The following is a 12,500-nucleotide window of genomic DNA, read 5'->3' on the forward strand; positions in this document are numbered from 1 at the left end:
TATAAATATTATCATCAAACTCAATGTGGGATAGCCCTGTTTTTCACTGTCAATTGTGACACTTCTGGTATTCAAGTTGCAATTCCAAAATATCTAATGTCACTGTAAAACAATTGTAACACATAATAGTACTTGTTAAAGAATTCTTATCATGAAGACCATACTTTTACTTGGTTATTAGGTGATGTTCAATGGGGTTTTAGTTCCCTTACTCAAATGATATTTAAGTAGTAATCTATGAATCTAAATTTCTGTGCCTATAAATTCACTTTTTGGGAGTATTTTTGGGTTAGCATGGACAATGAAAAGAAAGTAAGAGAAAAATATGAAAGGATGAAACAAAGAAAACAACAGCAACAAAAAAATATGAAAAAAGGAAATACAAAAAAAGAAAAGTATGAAAAAATAAAATACAAACAGGAGAGAAAGAAAGTAAAAGAAGAAAAAAATAAAAAAATAAATAAAGAAAGAGAGAAATATAATGGAAAGGCAATACATATTGAAAGTGGAGCTGGTGCATGAAGAGACAACTAATGCAAAATCTCTTTCACTTACATATATTTTGAGAATTCCCCTTTACATTTTGTTAAAACACTTCTTTTACACTGTACCAAAATAATGTTTTTACTTCTCTTGTTCATCTCTGCACTTTTGATCACTGCCTCGCTTGTCAAGGTACTTTTAATTATTGAGTTACTATTGATAATCCTATCAAGCTCTTCTTTCATCCAAGGCCACATAAATGTATATGAATTAAACACGAATGTATTGTATAATACATTAATAAATATTAAGTATCACCAGGTTTCTTCTTTGCAGTGTTTTAGTTCCTGTAACTTTTCATAAATTGATATGCAAGATATCTAGACTAAATCTAATGGGATTTTACAATTATTTTACAGATTAAGACTTGGTTGAAAATAATTGTGAATGAAATGGTCAAGTTGAAAATGTGTATGTTAGGAATACTGTCCTTCTTTACAGTGTCAATGAACAAGAAAAGAACAGCAGGTGAACAATGTTCTGCTTATTTCTTCTTTGTCTTTTACATACATATACAAGCTAATATACATACTGTATACAATCACCTCCTCATTTATTGTGAGGTACATTTTCCTTTTTGGCAATTACCCTTTAGGAAATACAACAAGAATAGGAGGCTTTTCAATAGCTAATACAATGATTCTAAGTGTGGAACGTGGGTGAAATAACACACAAAAAAATGGAATACATATACAGATGCTCATAATTCTGCGGTACTGGTATGGATACGAAATAACTTCACAGCTGTCAGATTGATGCACGATAACATAATATTTCTTCCTACCTACATGAGTACATTAAATTATATACATAATACCCAAATGAAACTCTGTAGTGGCAGCATTTGGTTCCAAACAAAAATTTACACTGTATTACCTATGCACAAAGACTTAAAGCTGAAGATCACAGATGAAATCCACTGTCATTTATAAGATTTCCAGATCACAGTGACGAATCTCAGGATGCGCTTTCTGTAAAGGAGCAATATGCCTAGAATTCCATGGGATTTGATTAAGAAAGAAAAAGAAAGAAAAGAAAAGAATTCCACATCAATTGAATAAACAGCTAATTGATAGAAAATATCAGTCAATAAATCAATCAATCAAGCAAATAAAAAACAACAGATGCCATAAAAGGAGGCAAAGAAGAGGAAGTGGAAGAAGAAGAGGGCAAGATTAAGGGAAGCCTAGAAGAGAAAAAGGATAAAAAAGAACAAACAGACCATGGAGGAGAAAAAAAGAGCAAGTAACACAAAATTCCACTGAACCTCACCTTAAGCGTTGTCTCTATTCTATCAACTTCTGCACCCAGACTGTCCACGATGTTCTCCCCATGCTTTAACATGAAGGCTTCAACATCATCTACTGTCTTTATAGCTTGTATTTCCTGTACGGACAAAAAAAAAAGCTGTTTTGAGAAGCCTATTTACCATATCCACACACATCAACAGCTTCCAGAATCACAAGAGAATAAGAGGGAATGAAGGGATAAACAAGACCCAAAACTAGGAGATATCTTGAAATCATAAAAAAAAATGTGTTCCCCTCTTATTTCATCATCAAATTCTCATCCATCTGATTTATCACCCAAAGCATATTTCTTTTACTTACCATGCACCCTCTCACCTACCTTCATGATTGCATCTAAATCTTGCTTGTCGAGGTAGCCACGCGTGAGTTCCCTGCCGTCAAAGTCCACCTCAGCCTTGTAGCGAACCAGCCCTGTGCCCATGTCAATGCCTTTGACATCATAGATGGCCCGGATCAATACGTCTCGCTCTAGCTCATCGTTGATCTTCTCTAGGCGGTACTGGGGGATGGATCTGTAAAATGTTGAGGATGGGATGAATGGAGTGATTTGAGATAGGGTCTAGGCACTCGTTTGCTTTTATGAAGTTTGGAATGCATCAACTGCTGTGGTAAATACTTTGAGGCAAATACATAAGAATAATCATATTTCATCAGACTCTTGAACTTTCCCAAAAGAGCATAAGATATCCAGAACTAAATACAGAAACAAACAACGCTGGGTGGCAAGATATCACGTCGAGTGTTTGGCCGTGGTCAGAGTGGGTGAATAACACGAAGCATTAGGCTTACACGTTTGAAATATCCCAACATGTAGACCATTTGGAGCCAAAACAGCCAATTCGGCAGCGGGTTAAAGATGAGTAGAAAAATATATAATGAACAAAAGGGGGAAGGCGGGACACAAAAGGTTGTTTTTTTAAAAAAAAAAGGGGGGGGGGGGGTGGTTGAATGGCAGAATTCATATGGAGGGGGGACTTTTTCTAGCGGCTGTGGGGGGGTTACTTACTTCCCAACCAATGCAGCTGAATTAGTGTAGATGATGAATCCGGACACTCCAGCCAAGATCCCCCCAATGAGGCATGACCCTATGGCATCCGGAATGTGTGAGCCTGTGATTGAGGTGAGGCCCATGCAAGCCATTGCCACTGAGACCCCAATTACAGCTGCCATATCCTCCAGCAGGACCACGTTTACACTTGGGTCCTGGCTGCGAAGGACTGAATTGGGAGGGAGAGAGAAGAAGGGAATGTTTAGTACTGAATACTGGCCAGGTAAATAGTCTGTTGAATGGCAAAGAAACACTCCCATATTGATATGGTGACAGGAAAAAGAGAAATAATATAACACTTTAAAATTAAATCTACCTTGCCTTTCTAAAGTACTAAAAGGTTTATGGTACCTTTTATCATGTCAATCAATTTACTAAAATAATAGTAAGATAAAAAGCTTAATCAATATTAAATAGTTTTATCTATAAAAATTCCGTACCATACTCAGTGAAGGACATCTGCTGCTGCTGAGCCCCCTTCCTGATGGCATGAGCTGCCATGAGGAGTGTACCACCTTCTGTTATAAGAGATCCTCCCAAGATGTAGAAAGCCCAGTACAGAGGCAGCACCTGTAATTACAGATGTAATAAATAAATAGCAAAGAAAGAAAGACAATACTAATTAAATAAATAACAGGGACCATGCATCGGAGGCAACCATATATATAGATCACAGATCATATTATACATTAGATTCCAAATTCAAAGACACAAACAAGACAGCTAAACGTACTTCACTGGGTGCCATGAGTCCAGATATACCATGCTGGAAGGACAGGCCTGCACCAACGCAGAAGATCATCGCACCGGAGATCAACGAGGAGACGTACCTCATGGTTGTGTAGCCATAGGGGTGGATAACGTCAGCCCGCTGTGGTATGGAAGATCAGCATAGATGAGAATGGCTATCTGGTTTTGATATTCATGGAATTTTTTTTTTGCTACAATGGAAAGTAACACTTTATATATTTATAAAGAATTTTAAACATGGTACCTTTTAAAAATAATTTTCATCAAAAATGGGGATGACAGCAACTAGTATATCTTCGTTTTGTGATAATTTCATGGATTGCACTGTTTGACATGTCCTTTATACTTTTTATTGATTGTTAATAGTGAAGTTTAAAAAATTAAAAAAGAAAAGAAAAGAAAAAAAAAAAAAAAATCAGGTTCTCAACTAATATCATACCCTATTATACAGTTTATATTTGCCTAATGCCACTCACGTTGGCTAGATAACTAGAGTACAAAAAGACTATGCATGAGATCACTCAGCTATGCCTCTCAGAGCACTTTTCACCCAACAATTTCAACAAGGTGATAACTGGAATTTTATGTATTTGCTTACATTATTTTCATAACTGAATAAAAATGTGTCTATACAAATGAAAATCCTATGACTATGTGCTTATGTAACGATGGAAAATGTATGTTTTGTGGGAGAGATCATGATGTGATAGGATGTTATCCGGTGGGAACGAAATATTCCCAAGATATGATATCACGTCACCTAGCACGAATGGGTTAAGAGAACTGGTAACCCATAGGAAATGAAAATAGATAATTCCTTAGCCAAGGAAAAATTAATATCAACCCCTAAAGTCCTAACCACGGAAAATGGACAGGTACATCAGTCCCATCCACCACGACCATGGAAGTCCTGTCAAAAACTAGTAGGAATTTTCCCACATTTTTTTCATTATGAATGGAACGTATGGAGTGTCTACTAATAATTCTAGTACTGTTTGGGAAGTTTCTTAAGCCACACCCTCTATATCAGCCCCATATCATCATGCCCTTGAAAGCCCTCCTCCCCTCCTTGTCTCTTTTTTCATTAGGCTTTCTTGTGAATGTAATTCTGATGAATCATGGCATATTTCATGAAAGCAACCCATCCCCTACTCATCCTTTTCATTTCATTCATTTCACCTATGCCCATCAACCTACACCATACTCTTATGTTACATACAGTACAGTTGCCTTTGGTAGCTCATTACCTTTTTACTATTTATACATCTAAATAAACATTTGATTGTGTTCTAGGGCAAAAGATACTTTTTGTTGGTTATCTTATGTACTCCAAGGTGTAATGACCAATGAAAAGCGTATCATGGTGAATAAATATATGAATAGTAAACTGCCGAACTGAATAGGCATGTAATGCATTTCTATCAGTTGTGGGCTGTAAGAATATTGCATTAAGAACATTTACAAGTCCACATTTATTTTAACCTATTGTGGATGAGGCACCTAACAACCTAACTGGCAGTCAGGATGGGTGTGGTCTATGATGCTGGCAGCTCTGGTTAAAAATTAGTGGGAGGGGGATATTGTTTTCTATGCCCTCTGGGCTGTGCAGACTAACATAAAAAATATTTTTCCATTAATCCATCAAAAAATACAGGCTTAGGATGACTTTGGAATCCAGTTTTGTTTACTTTAATAACTGTGTAGTTTATAAAGTTATTTTTACCTTTTTAGCTCCAGAAATATTTTTTACTTAAACTGCATGCTTATATTTTGATCAATTTATGAATATATATTTGTAAAAATAGGAACAACTATAGATTTACGATGTTCCTTTCATCAGCATTGACCTGAGTGAATATACCACTTTCACACACACAAAACAAACCACTCCCCACCTGCTTGGACTTGTGAATGCCATAGGCAAGAATCAACTGGTTGGTGACATCAGCCAGGGAGTGCAAAGCTTCAGCAAAAAGACTGTGGGATCCAGTGAAGGCCCAAGCGCCCAGTTTCATCACGAGGTTGGCTCCATTTCTGTGGAAAGGGAAAGGGGATTGTGTGTTTGTGGATACAATGAGGGAAGGAGATGAAGGGCTTCCAAGAGAGAGAGAGGGAGAGAGGGAAAGAGAGAAAGAGAGAAAGAGAAAGAGAGAGAAAGAGAAAGAGAGAGAAAGAGAGTGAGAGAGAGAGGGGGGGAGGGAGAGAGAGGGAGAGAGGGAGGGAAGGGGAGGGGGAGGGAGTAAATAAAGAGAGGGAGAGGGAGATGGAATGGACCAAAAAACAGGTAGAGATAGAGAGAGAAAGAGAATGAAGAGAACAAGATTTTCCGGAACGGGACTCGGAACCCCCCGGGGCAACACGCGCCAGAAGAATCGACAGGTACGGATTTGAAACCGCTCGCTTGACAAAACCCATAAGCGAATTTATACGGGTTCGAGTCCCGGTCAGGGAGGTAAAAATTTGTATATATTAAAAAAATGCGTTACTGCATTCTACCATCTTCTCACATATATAACCATGGTAACCTGATTTGGGACTTGAATTTGTGATTCCTTGGCTGCCGAGCGCCCGCGGGAGTTGTTCGTAAAAATTCGCTATCACTGTTCTGATAAGAACACATAGGTAATGTCCATGACATCTCATAAGGTTGAACATCTCTTTTTGTCGGGTCGTGTAGCCGAGCGGTATCAACTCCGTACCTGTCGATCGAGTCCCGGTCAGGGAGGTAAAAATTTGTATATATTAAAAAAAAAAAAGCGTTACTGCATTCTACCATCTTCTCACAAGATTACTCATATTTAGAGAGATATGGGTTGTCTGCATAGAGGGAGAAAGGAAAAAAGAAAGGTAAAATATGAGAGGAGAAAAAGAAGAAACAAGAAAAAAGAATGACGAATCCTTGAATCATTTCAGGAAAAAAAAAAAAAAAAAAAAAAAAAAAACTTACATGAAAACAGCCGTCCACACCACGTTGCCCGAAATGTCCTTCCCGTTGCCCCCAGCTGTGACAGGCTCGGGGATGCTCCTCTGGTCGCGCCGATACTCCTTCATGATCCTCTTCACATTGAAGATATCTATGGGAGGGGGGGAGAGAGAAGGAGAGGGTCTTGCATGAGTTTTTCTTCTTTTCTCTCTCTTTCTCTCTCTCTTTTTTTTTTACTCTTTCTTTGTAGTGATTGGTTTATGAGGATATTGGGGAGAAAATTTTAGTAGATCCCGTTTTCTTTGCGTATGTGAGGGGAAGAATTTGGGGGTGGTTTGTTCTTCAATGGTTTTTTGTCCCCTTTTTTCCAAGTGTCTTCAGGGAAAATAGAATTAAAAGCCAATTAGATGAATAAAGTGTTTATATGCTTAACAAAAGCAAATCACAAAAATTAAGTAAAAGTAAGAACACAAGAAATAAATGTGTAAATCTGAATGTTCATATCATATATATATATATATATATATATATCATATATATATATATATAAAAATATATATATATATATATATCATATATATATATATATTCATATATCTATATATAAAACTATATATATATTCTATATATATAATACATATATATATACATTAATAAAATATATATATACAAATATATATATATATATATCTATATATATTATATATATATATATATATATATATATATATATATATAAATATATATATATACATAAATATATATACATAACATAAATATATATACATAATATATATACAATATATTATATATATCTAGCATATATATAATAATATATATATATTATATATATATATATAACTATATAACTATATATATCATATATATATATATATATATACCATATATATGCATATATTTTATAATATATATTAATCATATATAATATACTATAAAAAACTATTATATATATTTTGTATATAATTTTATATCTATAGTTATATATCACTTAATTATACAATATATTATATATGTTATATTCATATATATATATGCATTATATTCTCATATCAATAGTATATATATATATATATATATATAATCTACCATATAATATATATATATATATATACTATTATATAATATCTTACTGTATCAATACGATATATATATAATATACATAAAAAAAACATCTATATATATATACATACATATTATATATTATATATTTTATATATATTAATATATATAATATATATATATATATATATATATATATCTTAATCTATATATTATCTATATATATATATACCATATTACTATACTTTATACTATATACTCTTATATATATACTAGTATATATATATATATGTATATATATGTATGTATGTAAAAATATATATATATTAATATTATATGCTATACTATATATTCATATATATATATATTACTATATAGATATATATATTATATATATCGGTATGTTATATTTGCATAAAATATATATATATTATTATATACTTATATATATTTATGTACTATATATATTATATATGTATGTATATCATATATCTATCATATATATATATATTATTATATAACTTATATATATAATATATACTATATAATATTAATATTATATATATAATACTTACATAAATAATATATAACATTACATAAATAATATATATATTACATAAATAATATACTATATACATAAATTAAATATATATATATTATATATATATATTTATATTATTTATATAATCATATATTTATATATATATTATATAAATATATATAAATTATATATATAATTTATATATTCTTATATACCTATTATATATAATATATCAAATATACATAATATATATCTCTAAACTATATTATATATATATATATATATATTAAATAAGTATATAAATATATGTATGAATATATACTATTTATATTTATAAATATATATTATATATATATATATGAAAATATATAATATATATATATAAATATATATAAATATTAAATATATATATATCTATATATATTATATATATTCTATATATATATAAATATATATATCATATATATATTAAATATATATAATATATATATATATATATATATATATAATATTTATATTACTATATATGAGAGAGGAAAAGAGGGAGAAGAGGAGAGAGAAAGAGACCGAAAGAGGACAGAGAGAGAGAGAGAAGAATTGTGGCTATAAAAGATCAATTTTTGTTATATCAGATGTTTATTTCTTTCATTTTCCCACTGTTTGTATTGCACATAATTTATTATGTAATTCTCTTCACCTTGACTCTGAGAGCAAACAAAATAATAGAATATAAAAATATTCTATAAGATTTGAATAGGCTTAAACATATTACAGGAAAAGAGAAACAGACCAAAGAGATTATAAATAAAGAGACTAAAGAGGTTAATAAATATCCTAAATCACAAAGAATGTTTTGAAAAATTCCAGTTAATGCCATTGCAATCAAGGTAGTAGTAATACATGGACATCATTTGAAGAAAGGAAAGAAAAAACGGGCGTAGAAACTGTGCACTGTAAAAAAGCCTACAACATTTACAATCTGGCTCAAATGAGATGGTGTGTGAGAGACAGAAGGAAAGAGAAGAGGAAAAAGAGAAAGAGGTGAGAGAGAAAAAGAGAATGAGAGAGAGAGAAAAATAAACGAGTATTGTGTGTGTGTGTGTGTGTGTGTGTGTGTGTGTGTGTGTGGTGTGTGTGTGAGTGTTTGTGTCGTTGTGAGTGTGTTGTGAATGAGTGAGTGTAGTGTGTATGTGAGTGTGTGTGTTAGTGTGTGTATGTGTGTGAGGGAGTGTGTGTGTGTATGTGGTGTTTGTGTATGTGAGTTTTAGTGTGTGAGAGTGTGTGTGTGTCGTGAGTGTGTGGGTGTGTGTGTGTGTGTGTGTGAGTGTCTGTGTGTGTTTGTGTATGTGTGTTGTATGTGAGTGTGTGGTGTGAGTGGTGTGTGTGTGTGTTAGTGTGTGTGTGTTGTTGTGAGTGTGTGGTGTGTGTGTGTGAGAGTGTGTGTGTGTTTTATGTAAGTGAGTTGTGTGATTATATGTGTGTATATGTGAGTGTACGTCGTGTATATGTTAGTGTATTCATGCGTGTGTGTGTGTGAGTGTGTGTGTGTGTGTGTGTGTGTGTGTGTGTGTGTGTGTGTGTGAGTTTGAGTTGTTTGTGTTTGTGGGTGTGTGTGTGAAGTAAGTGTGTGTGAGTTGTGTGTGTGTGTGTGTGCTGTGTGTGTTGGTGTGTGATTGTGTGTTGTGTGTGTGTGTGTATGTGTGATTGTGTGTGTCTATGTGAGTGTATGTGTGTGAGTGTGTGTGTATGTGTGTGTATGTGTGTGAATGTGTGTGTGAGTGTGTGTGTGTGTGTGTGAGTGTGTGTGTGTGAGTGTGTGTGTGTGTGTGTGTGTGTGTGTGTGTGTGTGTGTGTGTGTGTGAGCACACGTGTATGTCGTGAGTGTTGTGTGAGTGAGTGTGTGTGGTGTGTGTGTGATAGGTGTGGTGTGTTGTGTGTGTGTGTGTGTATGTGTGTGTGTGTATGTGTGTGTATATGTGAGTGTATGTGTGTATATGTGAGTGAATGTGTGAGTGTGTGTGTGAGCACACGTGTATGCACGTGTGTGTGTGTGTGTGTGTGTGTGTGTGTGTGTGTGTGTGTGTGTGTGTGTGTGTGTGTGTGTGTGTGTTTATGTGTATGTGTGTGTGTTTATGTGTATGTGTGTGTGTTTATGTGTATGTGTGTGTGTATATATATGTGAGTGTATGTGTGTATATGTGAGTGTATGTGTGTATATGTGAGTGTATGTGTGTGTATATGTGAGTGTGAGTGTGTGTATATGTGAGTGTATGTGTGTATATGTGAGTGTATGTGTGTATATGTGAGTGTATGTGTGTATATGTGAGTGTATGTGTGTATATGTGAGTGTATGTGTGTATATGTGAGTGTATGTGTGTATATGTGAGTGTATGTGTGTATATGTGAGTGTATGTGTGTATATGTGAGTGTATGTGTGTATATGTGAGTGTATGTGTGTATATGTGAGTGTATGTGTGTATATGTGAGTGTATGTGTGTGTATATGTGAGTGTGAGTGTGTGTATATGTGAGTGTGAGTGAGTGTGTGAGAGAAGAGAAGAGAAGAGAAGAGAAGAGAAGAGAGAGAGAGAATTGTGGCTATAAAAAGATCAATTTTGTTATATCAGATGTTCTATTTCTTTCATTTTCCCACTGTTTGTATTGCACATAATTTTTTATGTAATTCTCTTCCCTCTGACTCTGAGAGCAAACAAAATAATAGAATAATAAAAATAATTCTATTAGAATTTGATTAGGCTTAAACATTCATTACAGAAAAAGAGAACAAGACCAAAGAGATTAATAAATAAAGAGTCTATAGAGATTAATAAATATCTAAATCAAAAAGAATGTTTGAAAATATTCAAGTTAATGCATGCAAAAGGTAGTAGTAATACATGACATACATTCAGAAGAAAAGAAAAGAAAAAAAAAAAAAAAGAAAGAGAGACCACCCCCATCAAGATTTGTGTCTTAAGAAACAAAGATATCTTAAGTACCTCTATTCTTTATCTTCTTCAAGGCTTTCCTTATAATGTAAACTTTCTTCATAGCCTTTTTCACATTAAAAACATCCACTGAGCCAAATAACAGAAGGAAAGAAAATATTACAGACATTAGTGGAAAAATAATTGTGTACCCCTGAAGAAAGCATGCACAATTATGTAACAAAATTCACTAATTAATGTACACATTTTAAGAAATAAGTCTCCAATTAACCTTAATTAAATCATCTCATAAAAAACAAGAATATCTTTGGTTACATTTTAATTAACAGATAGCATTCTAATCAAGATGCTGAACATAACTAAAACAAGAATAATTATCAAATTATTACAAATCTTACCTTTTTTAAGTAAAAAGGTAAACAGATCTATAAACTATCTGCTTCCCACATATCACAATCTACAATTTTCAAAAATGATCATAGTCATATCAAAGACATCACTACCAGAGCAAGCAAAATAAGGAGTATTTTACATTGAATATTAAGAAAGATTCAGATTAATGAAATCATAGCATCAGCATATGATGTGACATAGTGAAACTGAGTACTGAAATCTTCTACATATTATAAAGTTCATGTGGATTTATTTGTAACTTGTACTCAGAATTTCGCCTTAAAAGATAAATTTTTGCTTTAGAGTCCTGTAACAATAATTTTGAGTGAACATCATGCATATCCAATGAATGATTAATGCTAGGGAGTCCTTTTTCCTAAAATAAATAAACAAACAAAAAATAATGCAACTTACTTTCTTTATACAACTTAACTTCCTTCTCTCGCTTCAATTTTTCTTTCTCTAAGGCTTCTGTGCTTCCCCACACTTGCGCTGCTCTGAAATTGATAGGAAAAATATGTTGTAGATTTTCTAATACGGCAATGATTTAGAGCTTAAAGCTCCAACAGTCGAAGTTACATCAGAAAAGAGTATATGATAAATTGTGGTTATTAACCCATTGCAGACAGCTGTCATGACATACATGATGCAGGAGTTTTTGGCCTGATGGCAGAGCGTTGTGACATAAATGATGTTTGGAGATTTTGGATCTCTGTGTTTTATGGGTTTCCCCATAACTTCAAAACCTAGAGTGTACCACTTCCTCCTAGCACAAGCAGGAGAGCGAGGCTGGAATGGCACCCATTCAAGGTCTCTAGCAAGCAATATCTTTAACCCATTCACGCCAGTTGACGTGATAGCACGTATTGTGGTTTTCACGTCAGATGCCCTGGACGAGCTATGAGGGGAAGCCGCGCGCTTGGGTAGAGCGAGCGGGCAACCCAGGCTCGCGGCTTGTGCGCCCG

At 33.4% G+C, this 12,500-nt stretch overlaps 1 protein-coding gene across 2 annotated transcripts in view; it reads right to left on the bottom strand.

Moving 5' to 3' along the window:
• ZnT49B (solute carrier family 30 member 9) overlaps positions 1-12,500 on the bottom strand; it is a 24,559-nt gene that overhangs the window by 290 nt on the left and 11,769 nt on the right. Inside the window, exons 5-14 of one of the 2 annotated variants that reach the window (XM_043011609.2) lie at positions 11,950-12,032; positions 11,194-11,271; positions 6,599-6,725; positions 5,547-5,685; positions 3,635-3,772; positions 3,342-3,471; positions 2,860-3,070; positions 2,173-2,365; positions 1,816-1,929; positions 1-1,514 (exon numbers count right to left, since the gene is read on the bottom strand). The exon at positions 1-1,514 is cut by the window's left edge and continues 290 nt beyond it. In XM_043011609.2, coding sequence (XP_042867543.2) covers positions 1,470-1,514; positions 1,816-1,929; positions 2,173-2,365; positions 2,860-3,070; positions 3,342-3,471; positions 3,635-3,772; positions 5,547-5,685; positions 6,599-6,725; positions 11,194-11,271; positions 11,950-12,032 — 1,258 coding nt within the window. In that variant the 3' untranslated portion in view covers positions 1-1,469. The remainder of the gene's footprint in view (positions 1,515-1,815; positions 1,930-2,172; positions 2,366-2,859; positions 3,071-3,341; positions 3,472-3,634; positions 3,773-5,546; positions 5,686-6,598; positions 6,726-11,193; positions 11,272-11,949; positions 12,033-12,500) is intronic. The other variant, XM_043011610.2, reaches the window with a different exon arrangement.

This window comes from Penaeus japonicus, unplaced genomic scaffold (genome assembly GCF_977035675.1).
Source record: "Penaeus japonicus unplaced genomic scaffold, GWHDUDI00000001_assembly GWHDUDI00000024, whole genome shotgun sequence".
In the NCBI taxonomy this organism is placed as follows: Eukaryota; Metazoa; Arthropoda; class Malacostraca; order Decapoda; family Penaeidae; genus Penaeus; species Penaeus japonicus.